The sequence below is a fragment of the Gobius niger genome (assembly GCF_951799975.1).
Source record: "Gobius niger genome assembly, chromosome: 18".
NCBI lineage: Eukaryota > Metazoa > Chordata > Actinopteri > Gobiiformes > Gobiidae > Gobius > Gobius niger.
In genome coordinates this window covers 1,399,858-1,420,751 of record NC_136869.1, presented here as the reverse complement: position 1 = coordinate 1,420,751, position 20,894 = coordinate 1,399,858, and the positions used below count along the sequence as shown (strand labels likewise).

Genomic DNA, 20,894 nt, shown 5'->3' with positions numbered 1-20,894 from the left:
AATAACAAAGATCTGTTTGGTCCAGCTCTGTGTCCATGTGTGAATAGGCGTATGTGGAGACTCTGCCTGATGCCCTCCCTCGGTGCCCAGGCCCTCGAGCAGATGGAGCCTCTCTGTGAGTCCGACCCGGAGCCAGAACAGCAGAGTGTGTTTACATTCACAGTCACGACCAGGACCAGGACCAGGACCAGGACCAGGACCAGGACCAGGACCAGGACCAGGACCAGGACCAGGACCAGGACCAGGACCAGGACCAGGACCATCAGCCACCGACTCCCAGGGGACGCTCAGAAAACACTGATTTTACACCGTTTACTCCCACTGAGAGTCCTGGACCCGGGGGAGGAACCTAGTGTGCATGTTTTGGGGGTAGTGGGAACTTGTAGAGCCCAGAGGAGACTTAAGCTAACATTCTGCTGTGGTTAAACCTCTTAACTCCCACCTGAACGGATCCCATTTCCTCCAGTTTGGCTTTACCCAAATCAAAAAGCTTCTTGGGAAAAAAGCCACAAAACAGCCACAAGAAATGAGAAGAAAACAAGGATGTGAACGCGACAAAAAAATGACAAAAATTCAACCAAAAAGTGACAATAATTCAACAAAAATGTGACAAAAACTCAATAAAAAAATGACAAAAATTCAACCAAAAAGTGACAAAAATTCAACAAAAAAATGACAAAAATTCAACAAAAAAATGACAAAAATTCAACAAAAAAATGACAAAAATGTGACAAAAAATTGACAAAAATTCAACAAAAAAATGACAAAAATTCAACAAAAATGTGACAAAAATTCAACAAAAAAATGACAAAAATTCAACAAAAAAGAAAGAACAATAAACATATAAAAAAGATGACACAACACAGCAACAACGCGAGGAAAAACATCAGTTTTGTGGGTCTTAGCTTTAAAATGAGGTGCTACACAGGCCTATATAATGGCCAAAGAGGACAGAATGCATTTGGTTCAGGCGGGTGGGAAGAGGTTAATGAGACCTAACCACTGTGCCACTGTGCCGTTTACGGCGTAACTAATGTGCTACAAAATAAAACCATGATTAAACCTGGCTCTGTCCATTATTTTATTAATAAATTGACAGAAAATGTGCATGTTTTCCAATATCTATGTTAGTTTCACATTGATATCATCATATTAAAGCTTTTTCCTTTCCACCTGTGTCTAAACATCAAGCTCTTCACCTTAAAGGGATGTTTCAGGATTTGTGAGCCTCATTTCCTAGTTATCCAGAGTGTTGCTGATTTCTGGAGATATATATAATTCATGCAGTTCTTATATTTGAAGAGTTTAGTTGGTGCTAGGCTAGTGCTAGGCTAGTGCATGTCTATGGTAACTAGTAGCCTGCATTAAAAATCTCTTCTAAATCATGGGCCACGTGAAGTAATTTTCCTCACTTTATCAGATTTTTTTTCCATTATTTTTTTGTTGGGTATTCAACTCATTTATGTCACATTTTTGTCATTTTTTGTCACATTTTTGTCTTTTTTTTTGTTGACATTTTCTTGTCAAATTTATGGAATTTTTTTGGTCTAATTTTAATCACATAATTGTCTTTTTTTTTTTGTCACATTTTTGTCACATTTTTGTATTTTTTTTGTCAATTTTTTGTAATTTTTTTGTCAATTTTTTGTCATTTTTTTGTATTTTTTTTGTCATTTTTAGTCAAATTTTTATCACATTTTTGTTTTGTTTTTTTGTCATTTTTTTTGTCATTTTTTGTCACGTTTTTGTCAATTTTTTTGGTAAATTTTTTGTCATTTTTTGTTCAATTTTTGTCAATTTTTTGTCAAATTTTTATCAATTTTTTGTAATTTTTTCATCCATTTTTCGTCACTTTTTGGTCAATGTTTTCTCACTTTTTTGTCACATTTCCATCATTGTCGTCTCAGTTTTGTTGCTTTTTTTCCAGAAGCTTTTGGATTGGGGGTAAAGCCAAACTGGAGAAAATGTGCTCGGTTCAGGCGGGAGTTATGGGGTTAACCTCATATTAAAGGTTTCTCACCTTCAGAGTCCGGTCCGGTCTTGCGCTGAATCTTGCGCCTTTAAACCTCACAGAAGAAACAGTGATGAGTTCAAGGACAAACAAACAAAGCGACGTACAGAGTGAACTCACCGCGGCTCCGCCCTGTCACCGACTAAAAGCACCTTTAACCAAACACTCTCACACTCGTCACTCAGAGGTTCATACATTACTGATGACGTCCTGCGTTCGCCGCAGCCGCTGGAGCTCCGGCACGTCCACCGTCATGCTGAAGCCCCGCCCCTTACTGTCCTCGAAGTCCTTCTTGTATTTCACCTGCGGACACAGAGCGACAGGAAGTGCAGGGGTTTAGTTCCAAACATCTGAAACAGAACTCAGCGAACACACGCGGCGGCCATCTTGTGAGTGGCCGCCGAGGCTAACGCTAACAGCTAACTGGATAAACACGGGAACACGGTTTTAGTTGACGTCAGAATGTGAGACGCAGGAATTGTTTTTTATTTGTTGTGTCGCTGAATGCATCTTCTCCAGTTCGGCATTACCCAAATCTAAAAGTTCACACCTACAAAACTCTAAATCTAAAGGGATCTTTTTCTTGCTGCTCTTTTGCGCGGCTTCTTCAATTGCGCTTTTGTCACATTTTTGTCACAATTTTGACACTTTTTTTCAATAAGCTTTTAGATTTTGGTAAAGCCAGACTGTGCTCGATTCAGACGGGGGTAAGACGTGTGAATGAATATACACCACAGTGTCATCAGTGTATATATTACATTACACATGGAAAATCATTCATATTAAGAGAAAACAGCAGGGGCCCTAATAGATACAGACGCATCTCGTCATAGAAGGGGGCGTGGCTTCGCCGAGGGGGAAAATAGAATCTTTAGAGAAACACAGTTTTTCCTCTTTTTAGCCATTTTCTGGTGGAATATGAACTTATTTATCACATAAATAAAGTCAAGTGTAAATCGGGTCCATGTGGATATTTTCTCACAGCAGATTGTTCAGTAGAAGTGAAAAAACGGCAGTCGTAGCAAGCGCTAGCTAACCGTTAGCATTAGCCCGATGCTAACATGCAGCATCAAGTTAGCATTCTCCGTTATTCATGTATTTATGGGCTGTTGAACCACTTTGCTCCTCCCCATGTCTTTGTTTCTTTATTTAGTAGAAACTATATTTATAATTCAGCATTTGTTACAGTAGTTTTTGAATAATTAGAGAAAATGTACATCTTTTCAAAATTGTTTTCCCCCTTAATTGTTTTCAAACATGACCATATATGGGCGATTCCAGAGATGCCGCCTGTATCTATACAGAGCCCTGCGGTCAGTGTTGGGAAAGTTCATTTTCTACATGAACTAGTTCAAAGTTCAGTTCACAAATTTCAAAATGAACTAGTTCGTTCATAGTTCTTTGTTTTTTTTGTTTTGTTTTGTTTTGGGTCAGGGGTGAAATAGGTGAGTATATTTCCCCTCTCAGGGAAATATTTTTATATTCCATATCTTAAAGGGACTATAAGGAGTTTAAAAATGTTAAAATTATATATTTTCCTCCCCCTACATGTTCCAGCCATGTCCTAATGTGTAGAATGAGCTCAGACCTGTTCACCACAACTGCCTCTAAAATCCTGTACGGTCACTCAGAAAGGTGTCACTTCGGCCCGAATTGCCGTCATGCACGAGCTTAATATAGAAGGTGCAGTTACACATATGGCCTGAGGTAGCAGTAGTGAGTATAAAATGGCGAACTTGCTTCCAGCCCCTTTAAAGCAACAATCTGAAGTATTTTGAGATGTATTTTTGCCAACCTTGGGAGAGCTGGAGAAAGTTGACTTCAGCCATGAATATTATGGCCTCCTCACTTAGTGTTAAAGCTCTTCACGTCAGCCTGTCACTGTTTTATGAGTGGATTTTGGATCTTTGCTAATCATATTTTATTTTATTATCATTTATTTTTTTAAAAGAGCACTAAGTAACGTGTTTACCTTAATAAATCCTTTTCGTAGTCCCTGTGGGGGTAAAACAAGTGTTTATGGGATGATTGGAGGGTCTTTCATCTCCCCCTGGTGTCTCTGACCAGAAAATCATGTTTGCAACTTGACTGCCACCGGACCGGAGTCACCAATACACACTAATGGAATCAGGAAGAAGAAGCTAACATGCTAACAGGTAAAGCTAACTGTGGGCTAGCACCACTTAAACAGTATCTACAGCCAAGTTTGAGTGAATGAAAAGATCTCCATTTCTGTCAGCGTAGGATTTACTCTCACGGACAATTAAAGAGTAAAAAAACACGACATGTACGACACCTGCAGTGCCGCTTGTGGCCTCTAGGGGCAGGAGTTAGTATAAAGGACATATAAATGAGTGGTGTTTCTTAATGTTTAGGTTGCACTCGTTTCGAAAGGACGATCACAAGATGGCCGCCGGCATTTCCATTGGTTCGATTCATTCATCAAGAGTTTCTTTAAGTCTGTGTTTAGTTCCTTCTGGTGTTGAGTGTGGAGTCGCAGTGCTGGAGGCGGGCCTGACCTTTCCTCAGATGGACCGTGTGATTGGATGGGGTCACAGCAGATGAACCTCCATAAAGCACTGACTGAGGGAGAACATTGACCTTCTGAGCTCAGACTCGAGTTTTAATCAGGCCATTTGACTAAAGGAGATCCGGATTGATCAGCTTCAGGAAACACTCGTGAAGTTTCAATCTGAATTCATTTGAAGAGGACAGTCTGAACTAAACACATCCAGTTCAAAGACTTCATCTTCCTCATTCCTGGAGAATATCCAGTTTAACCCCTTAACTCCCGCCTGAACCGAGCACATTTTCTCCAGCTTTACCCCAATCCAAAAGCTTCTGGGAAAAAGGTGTGAAAATAGCAACAAAACTGAGACGAAAATAAGGATGAAAATGTGAAAAAAGTGAGAAAACATTGACGAAAAATGTACAAAAAAAACGACAAAAATTGACAAAAAATGGACAAAAAAGTGATAAGAAATTGACACACAAAAAAAATCGAAAACTTTGACGAAAAAGTCACAAAAAAGTCTGATCTTTTTCCTCACATCATCCATTTAGTTTTGTAGGTCTTAGCTTTCAAATAGGATGTTACACTGGCCTACAGGATTTGGGTAAAGCTGAACTGGAGAAAATGCTCTCGGTTCTCGGATCTGCTAGAAAATAGTCCCTCAGAATGCGATCGTTCATGTGATGCAGGTCAGTTATATTCACAGACATTTCTATGGTTAGTCTGGTGTTATCAGTGATTTGCCTCAGGTGCTCTGTGGAGCGGGTCACACTGTTTTTAATGCAAGCTAGCTGATACCATAGACATGCACTAGCCTAGCACTAGCCTAGCGCCACAAAACTCTTCAAATATAAGAACTGCATGACTTACAAAAAAAAATGTCCCCATAAATCAGCAACACTCTGGATAACGAGGAAATGAGGCCCTATGTCAAACATCCTGAAATATCCCTTTAATAGTTCCATAATGAAAGCTTCGTCCTCTTTCACTGAGCAGCTTTTAACTGTGACTAATGAGGCGTCAGCTTTATAATGTTTCTGAGTGAGTTTACGTGTTCTTAGTCACATCCTGGTTATGACGGTTTCTGTAGATGATGTTTATGTGCCCCTGTTTACAGGAGCAGCTGCAGCATCCTGGATGTTATTGAAGCTCCAGAGGGAGGAGCTTAATGATGCTACAAACACTTCATCAGACGCTTCCTTAAAGCTCTGGGACTGTGAGAGAGTGAGAAGTGAAACCAATACTGAGAGCACAGGTTTATAAAGGTCCCAAAGTGTTTAGTCTGAGAACAGCTCTGACCAACACCGGAGCAGGAAAGTGCTTTTGTAAACGTCACTACAGTGTTTGTATTCTGCAAAATGGACTTTTTCCAGCTTTCCATCATGTTATTCTGTCACTCCCTCATTAAAAACATGGCTGAAGTGTTGCCTTGGCACATTCACGTATTTCTGAGTAATCTGTAAAGACTCTGATGGCGGCCATTTTAGGGATAGGTTTGCCATGACAAAAAACGACAAAAAAACGACAAAAAAACGACAAAAAAACGACAAAAAAATGACAAAAAATGACAAAAAACGACAAAAAAACGACAAAAAAACGACAAAAAAATGACAAAAAAACGACAAAAAAATGACAAAAAAATGACCAAAAAAATGACCAAAAAAATGACAAAAAACAACAAAAAATGACAAAAAACGACAAAAAAATGACAAAAAAACGACAAAAAAATGACAAAAAAACGACAAAAAAATGACAAAAAACAACAAAAAAATAAAAAAAACAACAAAAAAATGACAAAAAACGACAAAAAACAACAAAAAAACAACAAAAAAACAACAAAAAAACAAAAAAATGACTAAAAAATGACAAAAAATTACAAAAAAATTACAAAATAATGACGAAAAAACAACAAAAATGTGACAAAAATGTGACAAAAATGTGACAAAAAATGACAAAAATGTGACAAAAAATGACAAAAATGTGACAAAAAATGACAAAAAATTAATTTAAAAAATGACAAAAAAAGTACAAAATTTTTACCAAAAACGACAAAAAAATTACAAAAAAACGACAAAAAAACGACAAAAAAACGACAAAAAAATGACCAAAAAATGACAAAAAATGACAAAAAATGACAAAAAATGACAAAAAACGACAAAAAAAAGACAAAAAAAAAGACAAAAAATGACAAATGAAAAAAATTATTTAAGGCGGGAGTTAAGGGGTTAAAGAAACAGAGGCCTATTTCAAGACATTCACTACAGCCATTTTGAGAGAGACATTTTATACAAGGCAGTTATTCTGATTTACTGCATTTACAGACCAACAGAAGGTTTGTCATCATTGTAGTGTGATATAGACTGGTGCTATGGGACTGAAAAAAGCAGAACACCCCCTCTTTAAAAGGGGATGGATGCAAGTTAGCCATTTTATACTCACTACTGCCACCTCAGGTCATACGTGTAACGGCAGCTTCACCTTTCTGAGTGACAGTGCAGGATTTTAGAGGCATTTGTGGTGAATATGTCTGAGCTCATTCTACACATGAGGACATGGAGGAACATGTAGGGCAGGGGAAGGCAACGTCAGGCCCGGGGGCCAAATCCGGCCCTCCAGCACAGAACCTCTGGCCCCCAATGATTTTGAGAAATATTAATATGCAAATAAGAGAGCAAATACCTGTTAACCCCTTAACTCCCACCTGAACCGAGCACATTTTCTCCAGTTTGGCTTTACCCCAATCCAAAAGCTTCTGGGAAAAAGGTGAGGAAATAGCGACAGAACTGAGACGAAAACAATGATGGAAATGTGACAAAAAATGTACAAAAATGTCACAAAAAATGACAAAAACGGATGAAAAAGTGCCAAAAATGTCATAAAAATGTGACAAACAAATGACACAAACAAATGACACAAAAAATGACGACAAAATGACGAAAAATGGATGGAAAAATGACAAAAAAAAAAAAAAAAATGTCAAGAAAAATGAAAAGAAAAGTAAAGAAAATGACAAAAAAGTTACAAAAATGAGTTGAAAACCCCCCAACAAATGATGGAAAAAAATCTGATGACGTGAGGGAAAATATCCATTTAGATGAGTTTTGTAGGTCTTAGCTTTCAAATGAGGCGTTACACTGGCCTACAGGATTTGGGTAAAGCTGAACTGGAGAAAATGCTCTCGGTTCAGGCGGGAGTTAAGAGGTTAAAGTACTCAAACAATGCGAGAAATACTGTCTTTTTATAGTGTATTTTTTAAATGTCCTGGCAGAACATCATACATAATCATATATAATGTAAAAACAGTGATTCTCAACTGGTGGGCCGGGACTCAACAGTGGGTCGCGAGCCTACAGGGAACACACTGGAGTCTGTTCAAATTAATATTATTGGGTTGTTTTGATAAAAAAAAAAAAAAAAAGTCAGTCTTGTCAATCAAAATATGTGGTAAATACAATGTTTTCTAAGATTTATGACAAATGACAGTTTTATTTGGGTCATTAAGGTCATGGCGGGTCTCGGAGCCGGACCACTTTAGAACCACTGATGTAAAACAAAATGGATCTTAACTTTAGGGCACAATGGTGAGGTTCAGCCCCTGGTGTTTCGGCCATTATGAAAATCGGCCTCCATAACACAAACGTGCCTAACCCTGATGTAGGGGGAGGAAAATACATAATTCTAACATTTTAAACTCCGTATAGTCACTTTAATGTAAAAGCCACATTGAAAATTGTACGACGACAAGATTGTGCTTTTAATCCTTTTGTTCCTTTAGTGTTTGTTTTGTTTGTTTTTCATTGATCGTACGATTGTCAATTAACCTCTTAACTCCCGCCTGAACCGAGAGGGGTCTTTTTCCTCACGTCATCACATTTTTTTTCCATCATTTTTTTGTTGGGTTTTCAACTCATTTTTTTAACTTTTTTGTCATTTTTTCGACCATTTTTTTTTATCACATTTTTGTGATTTTTTTTTATCACATTTTTGTGATTTTTTTTGGTCAAATTTTTCTAATTTTTTCGTCAATTTTTTAATCAAATTTTTGTCATTTTTGTGTCACATTTTGTCATATTTTTGGTATTTTTTTCGGCCATATTTTTATCAATTTTTTTGTGATTTTTTTTGCCCAATTTTTCTAATTTTTTGGTCAATTTTTTAACACATTTTTGTAATTTTCTTTGTCATTTTTTCGGCATTTTTTTGTCAATTCTTTTTGTCTTTTTTTGGTCATTTTTTTTATCACATTATTGTCATTTTTTTTGTCATTTTTTCGGCATTTTTTTGTCAATTCCCATCATTGTTTTCGTCTCAGTTTTGTTGCTATTTTCTCACCTCTTTTCCAGTAGCTTTAGGATTGGGGTAAAGCCAAACTGGAGAAAATGTGCTCGGTTCAGGCGTGAGTTAAGGCGTTAAAAGTTTTATTATATTGCGTGTGAAGCTTCTGATCTTTCCCACAAAACACAAATGAAAATAATCTGATTTATTTGAGTCTCTTTAATCCGGCGTCAGGCCTAAGGTGTCGTCTGTACCAGGTTTCTGAATCTAAAAATAAAGACGCCGCGTCGGTCCATCAGACCCGCCCTGCCCCGCGTTCAGAGCAGATGGAGCCGAGCGCCGGCCCGTGGAGACGACACCTGCCAAACGCTAAGACCTGGTCCAGTCCCAGTCCAGTCCCAGTCCAGTCCCAGTCCAGTCCCAGTCCGGTCCGGTCCGGGGCAGACCTGGCTCTGGAGCTCGCTCTGCTGCTTCAGTCTGAGGTTCTCTGGAGTGTCTGCGACGATGGTGAAGGACGTCTTTGGGTAATGTCTGAAATCACACACACACACAGAGGGATTAGAACTTCTATCAGTGCTTTGACCCCCCCCCCCCCCCCCCCCCCCCGTGCCCCCCGTCCCCCGGTGTGAGCACTCAGGACCCGGACTTAGACCCGGACTGAGACCGTTTGTCCTGGACCGACTTCCTGTCTTTGTGCGGCTCCATTGTTGGAAATGTCACGTGGACGAGCCCGACATTTCACAGGCGGATTCTGGAAAGGTTATAGACTCACTTCCCCAGGAGAAGTGAGAGCAGGGGGGGGGCTGACAGACCGAGGGGGGGGCCAGAGGGAGGGGCCAGAGGGAGGGGCCAGAGGGAGGACGCTGGACTCTGGGACAGTTTTTGTTTCAGGTGGATCGAGACAGTTTAAAGGCAGTGATGTCACAGTCGTTTATTTCTGCCTTTTGCTTCTGATTGGATCAAACCAAACTCCTTCAAGCCAATCACAGCCAAGTCTCGAACCACAGCCAATCACAGCCAAGTCTCGAACCACAGCCAATCACAGCCAAGTCTCAAACCACAGCCAATCACAGCCAAGTCTCAAACCACAGCCAATCACAGCCAAGTCTCAAACCACAGCCAATCACAGCCAAGTCTCAAACCACAGCCAATCACAGCCAAGTCTCGAACCACAGCCAATCACAGCCAAGTCTCAAACCACAGCCAATCAAAGCCAAGTCTCAAACCACAGCCAATCACAGCCAAGTCTCAAACCACAGCCAATCACAGCCAAGTCTCAAACCACAGCCAATCACAGCCAAGTCTCAAACCACAGCCAATCACTGAAGCACTAAAGCAATTTAATCTGTAGTTTTAAAAGTGCTGCTTGTGTTTGTCCGTCTGCAGAGGAGGCGGAGGAGGAGGAGGAGGAGGAGGAGGAGGAGGAGGAGGAGGCGGAGGAGGCGGAGGAGGAGGAGGAGGAGGAGGAGGAGGAGGAACTGTTACTGTCCCGTCGTTCTTCTCTCGCTCTGCAGCTGCATTCACTGATGATAACCCACTTCTGTAGTCACAGCTGCCCCGGGGCAAATGGCATCACCACCAGTCAGTTACTCACTCTGTCACTCAGTCATACTGTCATACAGTGACTGACACACACACACACACACACACACACACACACACACACACACACACACACACACACACACACACACACACACACACACACACACACACACACACACACACACACACACACACACTGAAGGACACAGCGTCTTAGACTCAGAGCAAGAATGAATCACACCAGATCTAAACCTGGACTAAACCTGGACTAAACCTGGACTAAACCTGGACTAAACCTGGACTAAACCTGGACTAAACCTGGACTAAACCTGGACTAAACCTGGTCTTTTTACTGTTTTTACTTCTTGCCCCTTAAAGTTTTTAGGACTCGTTGCATCGAGGAGGAAAACTCGGCACATTTCCTGTTTATCCCGAGTCTTTCTGAGCTGAAAATAACAAGTGAATTTCTCCATCAATAAAGGCTTATCTTAAACCAGGACTAAACCTGGTCTAAACCTGGTCTAAACCTGGTCTAAACCTGGTCTAAACCTGGTCTAAACCTGGTCTAAAGCAGGTCTAAAGCAGGTCTAAACCTGGTCTAAAGCAGGTCTAAACCTGGTCTAAAGCAGGTCTAAACCTGGTCTAAACCTGGTCTAAACCTGGTCTAAACCTGGTCTAAACCAGGTCTAAACCTGGTCTAAAGCAGGTCTAAACCTGGTCTAAAGCAGGTCTAAACCTGGTCTAAACCTGGTCTAAACCTGGTCTAAACCTGGTCTAAACCAGGTCTAAACCTGGTCTAAAGCAGGTCTAAACCTGGTCTAAAGCAGGTCTAAACCTGGTCTAAACCTGGTCTAAACCTGGTCTAAAGCAGGTCTAAACCTGGTCTAAACCTGGTCTAAACCTGGTCTAAACCAGGTCTAAACCTGGTCTAAAGCAGGTCTAAACCTGGTCTAAACCTGGTCTAAACCTGGTCTAAACCAGGTCTAAAACTGGTCTAAACCTGGTCTAAACCTGGTCTAAAGCAGGTCTAAACCTGGTCTAAACCTGGTCTAAACCTGGTCTAAAGCAGGTCTAAAGCAGGTCTAAACCTGGTCTAAAGCAGGTCTAAACCTGGTCTAAAGCAGGTCTAAACCTGGTCTAAACCTGGTCTAAACCTGGTCTAAACCTGGTCTAAACCTGGTCTAAAGCAGGTCTAAAGCAGGTCTAAACCTGGTCTAAAGCAGGTCTAAACCTGGTCTAAAGCAGGTCTAAACCTGGTCTAAACCTGGTCTAAACCTGGTCTAAACCAGGTCTAAACCTGGTCTAAAGCAGGTCTAAACCTGGTCTAAAGCAGGTCTAAACCTGGTCTAAACCTGGTCTAAACCTGGTCTAAACCTGGTCTAAACCTGGTCTAAACCAGGTCTAAACCTGGTCTAAAGCAGGTCTAAACCTGGTCTAAAGCAGGTCTAAACCTGGTCTAAACCTGGTCTAAACCTGGTCTAAAGCAGGTCTAAAGCAGGTCTAAACCTGGTCTAAAGCAGGTCTAAACCTGGTCTAAAGCAGGTCTAAACCTGGTCTAAACCTGGTCTAAACCTGGTCTAAACCTGGTCTAAAGCAGGTCTAAACCTGGTCTAAACCTGGTCTAAACCTGGTCTAAACCAGGTCTAAACCTGGTCTAAAGCAGGTCTAAACCTGGTCTAAACCTGGTCTAAACCTGGTCTAAACCAGGTCTAAAACTGGTCTAAACCTGGTCTAAACCTGGTCTAAAGCAGGTCTAAACCTGGTCTAAACCTGGTCTAAAGCAGGTCTAAAACTGGTCTAAACCTGGTCTAAACCTGGTCTAAAGCAGGTCTAAACCAGGTCTAAAACTGGTCTAAACCTGGTCTAAACCTGGTCTAAAGCAGGTCTAAACCTGGTCTAAACCTGGTCTAAACCTGGTCTAAACCTGGTCTAAACCTGGACTAAACCTGGTCTAAACCTGGTCTAAACCTGGTCTAAACCTGGTCTCCCTCTGCACGGTGCTGGTGGTTCTAAACCTGGTCTAAACCTGGTCTAAACCTGGTCTAAACCTGGTCTAAACCTGGTCTAAACCTGGTCTAAACCTGGTCTAAACCTGGTCTAAACCTGGTCTAAACCTGGTCTAAAGCTGGTTCTAAACCTGGTCTAAACCTGGTCTAAACCTGGTCTAAACCTGGTCTAAACCAGGTCTAAAACTGGTCTAAACCTGGTCTAAACCTGGTCTAAAGCTGGTCTAAACCAGGTCTAAAGCTGGTCTCCCTCTGCACGGTGCTGGTGGCTCTAAACCTGGTCTAAACCTGGTCTAAAGCAGGTCTAAACCTGGTCTAAACCTGGTCTAAAGCTGGTTCTAAACCTGGTCTAAACCTGGTCTAAAGCAGGTCTAAACCTGGTCTAAACCTGGTCTAAACCTGGTCTAAACCTGGTCTAAACCTGGTCTAAAGCAGGTCTAAACCTGGTCTAAAGCAGGTCTAAACCTGGTCTAAACCTGGTCTAAACCTGGTCTAAACCTGGTCTAAACCTGGACTAAACCTGGTCTAAACCTGGTCTAAACCTGGTCTAAACCTGGTCTCCCTCTGCACGGTGCTGGTGGCTCTAAACCTGGTCTAAACCTGGTCTAAACCTGGTCTAAACCTGGTCTAAACCTGGTCTCCCTCTGCACGGTGCTGGGTCTAAAGCTGGTCTAAACCTGGTCTAAACCTGGTCTAAACCTGGTCTAAACCTGGTCTAAACCTGGTCTAAAGCTGGTTCTAAACCTGGTCTAAACCTGGTCTAAACCTGGTCTAAACCTGGTCTAAACCAGGTCTAAAACTGGTCTAAACCTGGTCTAAAGCAGGTCTAAACCTGGTCTAAACCTGGTCTAAACCTGGTCTAAACCTGGTCTAAACCTGGTCTAAACCTGGTCTAAACCTGGTCTAAACCTGGTCTAAACCTGGTCTAAAGCTGGTCTCCCTCTGCACGGTGCTGGTGGCTCTAAACCTGGTCTAAACCTGGTCTAAACCTGGTCTAAACCTGGTCTAAACCTGGTCTCCCTCTGCACGGTGCTGGGTCTAAAGCTGGTCTAAACCTGGTCTAAACCTGGTCTAAAGCAGGTCTAAACCTGGTCTAAACCTGGTCTAAACCTGGTCTCCCTCTGCACGGTGCTGGGTCTAAAGCTGGTCTAAACCTGGTCTAAACCTGGTCTAAACCTGGTCTAAAGCTGGTCTAAACCTGGTCTAAACCTGGTCTCCCTCTGCACGGTGCTGGTGGTTCTAAACCTGGTCTAAAGCAGGTCTAAACCTGGTCTCCCTCTGCACGGTGCTGGTGGTTCTAAACCTGGTCTAAAGCTGGTCTAAAGCTGGTCTAAACCTGGTCTAAACCTGGTCTAAAGCTGGTCTAAACCTGGTCTAAACCTGGTCTCCCTCTGCACGGTGCTGCTGGTGCTGCTTGTTGTTGTGGAGGAGCCGCCTGCAGCTCCGTGACCTCGGCTTCAGTTCCCACTCACTGCCTCCCACTCAGCTCCTGCTTCTCACTCAGCTCCAAAAGGACAAGCGTTTGTTTCCACTGGACCGAGACCGGCCGAGCTCGTGAGGAAGACCGGCCGTGAGGAAGACCGGCCGTGAGGAAGACCGGCCGAGCTCAGCACCTGAAGTACCTGAAGATCAAACTACAGTGACTGAGCAGAACCTCAGTCTGTGCATCATGTGATCAATAAACAATAATCATTACTCTGCAGTGTTGGAACTGGAGCTCATCACTCGGCCTTGATCGATTCCAGACTTTCACAAAAAGCTAAAATGCTGCAGCTTCAGTTGACGCGACATCACAGCTTTGTAAATCACAGAATCCTGCTGCGGTAACTATAGCAACGGTCAAAAGCCTGGACTTAAGACTCGGTCAGTGGTGAATCTCTGTAACGGCTGGACTGATCCACATGAAACAGAAACTGTCCCGAAGTTTAGTGTCTTCTCTCTGAATGTATGAACTAAAACAGGGGAGGAGGGGGGGGCGGCGACTAGTCTGAGACCAAGAGCTGAAATGTTCATCCCTGCGTGTGGAGATGGAAACAGGGTCTGAAGGACTGTGGAGTCTTAACCCCTTAACTCCCACCTGAACCGAGCACATTTTCTCCAGTCTGGCTTTACCCCAATCCAAAAGCTTCTGGAAAAAAGCAACAAAACTGAGACGAAAACAAGGATGGAAAAGTGACAAAAATGTGACAAAAATGTGTTAAAAAATGGACGAAAAAATGTCAAAAATGTGACAAAAACATTTACAAAAAATGACAAAAATGTGACATAAAAATTGACCAAAAAAATTATAAAAATGTGATAAAAAATTGACAAAAAATTGACAAAAAAAAGATTAAAAAAAAGAAAAAAAGAAAGAAAAAAATGTCACAAGAAATTGACAAAAAATGACAAAAAAATGACAAAAAATTACAAAAAATTTTACAAAAATGTGATAAAAATGTGACTAAAAATGAAAAAAAAAAAAACAAAAAAAAAGAAATTGATAAAAATGTGACAAAAAAATTACAAAAATGTGAAAAAAGGATAAAAATGTGATAAAAAAGTGACAAAAAAGTGACAAAAATATGACAAAAAATGTGATAAAAAAAATGGATGAAAAAATGACAAAAAAGTTTTGAAAAAAAAGTTGAATACCCAACAAAAAAATGATGGAAAAAAAATCTGACGTGAGGAAAAAGCTCCTCTCGGTTCAGGCGGGAGTCAAGAGGTTAAAGACTGCAGAGGAGGAGGCTCACAGACGGGAGGAACAGAGGAGGAACAGAGGGTGAACAGAGGATGAACAGAGGATGAACAGAGGAGGAACAGAGGAGGAACAGAGGATGAACAGAGGATGAACAGAGGAGGAACAGAGGAGGAACAGAGGATGAACAGAGGAGGAACAGAGGATGAACAGAGGATGAACAGAGGAGGAACAGAGGAGGAACAGAGGATGAACAGAGGATGAGCAGAGGAGGAACAGAGGAGGAACAGAGGATGAACAGAGGAGGAACAGAGGATGAACAGAGGATGAGCAGAGGAGGAACAGAGGAGGAACAGAGGAGGAACAGAGGATGAACAGAGGATGAACAGAGGATGAACAGAGGATGAACAGAGGATGAACAGAGGAGGAACAGAGGATGAACAGAGGATGAACAGAGGAGGAACAGAGGATGAACAGAGGATGAGCAGAGGAGGAACAGAGGAGGAACAGAGGAGGAACAGAGGATGAACAGAGGATGAACAGAGGATGAACAGAGGAGGAACAGAGGAGGAACAGAGGATGAACAGAGGAGGAACAGAGGAGGAACAGAGGATGAACAGAGGATGAACAGAGGATGAACAGAGGAGGAACAGAGGAGGAACAGAGGATGAACAGAGGATGAACAGAGGATGAACAGAGGAGGAACAGAGGAGGAACAGAGGATGAACAGAGGAGGAACAGAGGAGGAACAGAGGATGAACAGAGGATGAACAGAGGATGAACAGAGGAGGAACAGAGGAGGAACAGAGGATGAACAGAGGAGGAACAGAGGAGGAACAGAGGATGAAGAGGATGAACAGAGGATGAACAGAGGAGGAACAGAGGATGAACAGAGGAGGAACAGAGGATGAACAGAGGATGAAGAGGATGAACAGAGGATGAACAGAGGATGAACAGAGGAGGAGCAGAGGATGAACAGAGGATGAACAGAGGATGAACAGAGGAGGAACAGAGGATGAACAGAGGAGGAACAGAGGAGGAACAGAGGATGAACAGAGGATGAACAGAGGGTGAACAGAGGAGGAACAGAGGAGGAACAGAGGAGGAACAGAGGAGGAACAGAGGAGGAACAGAGGATGAAGAGGATGAACAGAGGATGAACAGAGGAGGAACAGAGGATGAACAGAGGAGGAACAGAGGATGAACAGAGGATGAACAGAGGATGAACAGAGGAGGAACAGAGGAGGAACAGAGGATGAACAGAGGATGAACAGAGGATGAACAGAGGAGGAACAGAGGAGGAACAGAGGATGAACAGAGGAGGAACAGAGGAGGAACAGAGGATGAACAGAGGATGAACAGAGGATGAACAGAGGAGGAACAGAGGAGGAACAGAGGATGAACAGAGGAGGAACAGAGGAGGAACAGAGGATGAAGAGGATGAACAGAGGATGAACAGAGGAGGAACAGAGGATGAACAGAGGAGGAACAGAGGATGAACAGAGGATGAAGAGGATGAACAGAGGATGAACAGAGGATGAACAGAGGAGGAGCAGAGGATGAACAGAGGATGAACAGAGGATGAACAGAGGAGGAACAGAGGATGAACAGAGGAGGAACAGAGGAGGAACAGAGGATGAACAGAGGATGAGCAGAGGAGGAACAGAGGAGGAACAGAGGATGAACAGAGGAGGAACAGAGGATGAACAGAGGATGAACAGAGGAGGAACAGAGGATGAACAGAGGAGGAACAGAGGAGGAACAGAGGATGAACAGAGGATGAACAGAGGATGAACAGAGGATGAACAGAGGATGAACAGAGGAGGAACAGAGGAGGAACAGAGGATGAACAGAGGATGAACAGAGGATGAACAGAGGATGAACAGAGGAGGAACAGAGGAGGAACAGAGGATGAACAGAGGATGAACAGAGGAGGAACAGAGGATGAACAGAGGATGAACAGAGGAGGAACAGAGGATGAACAGAGGATGAACAGAGGGTGAACAGAGGAGGAACAGAGGAGGAACAGAGGAGGAACAGAGGAGGAACAGAGGAGGAACAGAGGATGAAGAGGATGAACAGAGGATGAACAGAGGAGGAACAGAGGATGAACAGAGGAGGAACAGAGGATGAACAGAGGATGAAGAGGATGAACAGAGGATGAACAGAGGATGAACAGAGGAGGAGCAGAGGATGAACAGAGGATGAACAGAGGATGAACAGAGGAGGAACAGAGGATGAACAGAGGAGGAACAGAGGAGGAACAGAGGATGAACAGAGGATGAACAGAGGATGAACAGAGGATGAACAGAGGATGAACAGAGGAGGAACAGAGGAGGAACAGAGGATGAACAGAGGATGAACAGAGGATGAACAGAGGATGAACAGAGGAGGAACAGAGGAGGAACAGAGGATGAACAGAGGATGAACAGAGGAGGAACAGAGGATGAACAGAGGATGAACAGAGGAGGAACAGAGGATGAACAGAGGATGAACAGAGGGTGAACAGAGGAGGAACAGAGGAGGAACAGAGGAGGAACAGAGGAGGAACAGAGGAGGAACAGAGGATGAAGAGGATGAACAGAGGATGAACAGAGGAGGAACAGAGGATGAACAGAGGAGGAACAGAGGATGAACAGAGGATGAAGAGGATGAACAGAGGATGAACAGAGGATGAACAGAGGAGGAGCAGAGGATGAACAGAGGATGAACAGAGGATGAACAGAGGAGGAACAGAGGATGAACAGAGGAGGAACAGAGGAGGAACAGAGGATGAACAGAGGATGAGCAGAGGAGGAACAGAGGAGGAACAGAGGATGAACAGAGGAGGAACAGAGGAGGAACTGAGGAGGAACAGAGGATGAGCAGAGGAGGAACAGAGGATGAACAGAGGAGGAACAGAGGAGGAACAGAGGGTGAACAGAGGATGAACAGAGGATGAGCAGAGGAGGAACAGAGGAGGAACAGAGGATGAACAGAGGAGGAACAGAGGATGAACAGAGGAGGAACAGAGGAGGAACAGAGGATGAACAGAGGAGGAACAGAGGAGGAACTGAGGAGGAACAGAGGATGAGCAGAGGATGAACAGAGGATGAACTGAGGATGAACAGAGGATGAACAGAGGATGAGCAGAGGATGAGCAGAGGATGAACAGAGGATGAACTGAGGATGAACAGAGGATGAACAGAGGATGAGCAGAGGAGGAACAGAGGATGAACAGAGGAGGAACAGAGGATGAGCAGAGGATGAACAGAGGATGAACAGAGGATGAACTGAGGATGAACAGAGGATGAGCAGAGGATGAACAGAGGATGAACTGAGGATGAACAGAGGATGAACAGAGGATGAGCAGAGGATGAGCAGAGGATGAACAGAGGATGAACTGAGGATGAACAGAGGATGAACAGAGGATGAGCAGAGGAGGAACAGAGGATGAACAGAGGAGGAACAGAGGAGGAACAGAGGAGGAACAGAGGAGGAACAGAGGATGAACAGAGGAGGAACAGAGGAGGAACAGAGGAGGAACAGAGGAGGAACAGAGGAGGAACAGAGGATGAGCAGAGGAGGAACAGAGGATGAACAGAGGAGGAACAGAGGAGGAACAGAGGATGAACAGAGGATGAACAGAGGAGGAACAGAGGATGAACAGAGGATGAACAGAGGAGGAACAGAGGAGGAACAGAGGAGGAACAGAGGATGAACAGAGGAGGAACAGAGGATGAACAGAGGATGAACAGAGGATGAACAGAGGAGGAACAGAGGAGGAACAGAGGATGAACAGAGGAGGAACAGAGGATGAACAGAGGGTGAACAGAGGATGAACAGAGGGTGAACAGAGGATGAACAGAGGGTGAACAGAGGGTGAACAGAGGATGAACAGAGGAGGAACAGAGGATGAACAGAGGATGAACAGAGGAGGAACAGAGGATGAACAGAGGAGGAACAGAGGAGGAACAGAGGAGGAACAGAGGATGAACAGAGGATGAACAGAGGAGGAACAGAGGATGAACAGAGGAGGAACAGAGGAGGAACAGAGGAGGAACAGAGGATGAACAGAGGATGAACAGAGGATGAACAGAGGATGAACAGAGGATGAACAGAGGATGAACAGAGGAGGAACAGAGGAGGAACAGAGGATGAGCAGAGGAGGAACAGAGGATGAACAGAGGAGGAACAGAGGAGGAACAGAGGAGGAACAGAGGATGAACAGAGGATGAACAGAGGAGGAACAGAGGATGAACAGAGGATGAACAGAGGAGGAACAGAGGAGGAACAGAGGATGAGCAGAGGAGGAACAGAGGATGAACAGAGGAGGAACAGAGGAGGAACAGAGGAGGAACAGAGGATGAACAGAGGATGAACAGAGGAGGAACAGAGGATGAACAGAGGAGGAACAGAGGATGAACAGAGGATGAACAGAGGATGAACAGAGGAGGAACAGAGGATGAACAGAGGAGGAACAGAGGGTGAACAGAGGATGAGCAGAGGAGGAACAGAGGAGGAACAGAGGATGAACAGAGGAGGAACAGAGGATGAACAGAGGATGAACAGAGGATGAACAGAGGATGAACAGAGGGTGAACAGAGGATGAACAGAGGAGGAACAGAGGAGGAACAGAGGATGAACAGAGGATGAACAGAGGATGAACAGAGGATGAACAGAGGAGGAACAGAGGATGAACAGAGGAGGAACAGAGGAGGAACAGAGGATGAACAGAGGATGAACAGAGGATGAACAGAGGATGAGCAGAGGGTGAACAGAGGATGAACAGAGGAGGAACAGAGGAGGAACAGAGGATGAACAGAGGATGAACAGAGGATGAACAGAGGATGAGCAGAGGGTGAACAGAGGAGGAACAGAGGATGAACAGAGGATGAACAGAGGAGGAACAGAGGATGAACAGAGGAGGAACAGAGGAGGAACAGAGGAGGAACAGAGGATGAACAGAGGATGAACAGAGGATGAACAGAGGAGGAACAGAGGAGGAACAGAGGAGGAACAGAGGAGGAACAGAGGAGGAACAGAGGAGGAACAGAGGAGGAACAGAGGAGGAACAGAGGATGAACAGAGGATGAACAGAGGATGAACAGAGGATGAACAGAGGATGAACAGAGGAGGAACAGAGGATGAACAGAGGATGAACAGAGGAGGAACAGAGGAGGAACAGAGGATGAACAGAGGATGAACAGAGGATGAACAGAGGAGGAACAGAGGAGGAACAGAGGAGGAACAGAGGATGAACAGAGGATGAACAGAGGAGGAACAGAGGAGGAACAGAGGAGGAACAGAGGATGAACAGAGGATGAACAGAGGAGGAACAGAGGATGAACAGAGGATGAACAGAGGAGGAACAGAGGATGAACAGAGGATGAACAGAGGATGAACAGAGGATGAAGAGGAGGAACAGAGGAGGAACAGAGGATGAACAGAGGATGAACAGAGGAGGAACAGAGGATGAACAGAGGATGAACAGAGGATGAACAGAGGAGGAACAGAGGAGGAACAGAGGAGGAACAGAGGATGAACAGAGGAGGAACAGAGGATGAACAGAGGAGGAACAGAGGATGAACAGAGGAGGAACAGAGGAGGAACAGAAGATGAACAGAGGATGAACAGAGGATGAACAGAGGAGGAACAGAGGAGGAACAGAGGAGGAACAGAGGATGAACAGAGGAGGAACAGAGGATGAACAGAGGATGAATAGAGGAGGAACAGAGGAGGAACAGAGGAAGAACAGAGGAGGAACAGAGGATGAACAGAGGAGGAACAGAGGAGGAACAGAGGAGGAACAGAGGATGAACAGAGGATGAATAGAGGAGGAACAGAGGATGAACAGAGGAGGAACAGAAGAGGAACAGAGGAGGA

General features: G+C 43.7%; 1 protein-coding gene across 1 annotated transcript in view; it reads right to left on the bottom strand.

Moving 5' to 3' along the window:
* Positions 1 to 2,052: 2,052 nt before the first annotated feature.
* LOC306977857 (LIM zinc-binding domain-containing Nebulette-like) overlaps positions 2,053 to 20,894 on the bottom strand; it is a gene marked incomplete at its 5' end in the record, with an annotated part of 35,808 nt that continues 16,966 nt past the window's right edge. Inside the window, 2 exons of the mRNA XM_079576296.1 lie at positions 2,053 to 2,314; positions 9,245 to 9,329. Of these exons, the coding sequence (XP_079432422.1) occupies positions 2,201 to 2,314; positions 9,245 to 9,329 (199 nt within the window). The 3' untranslated portion in view covers positions 2,053 to 2,200. The remainder of the gene's footprint in view (positions 2,315 to 9,244; positions 9,330 to 20,894) is intronic.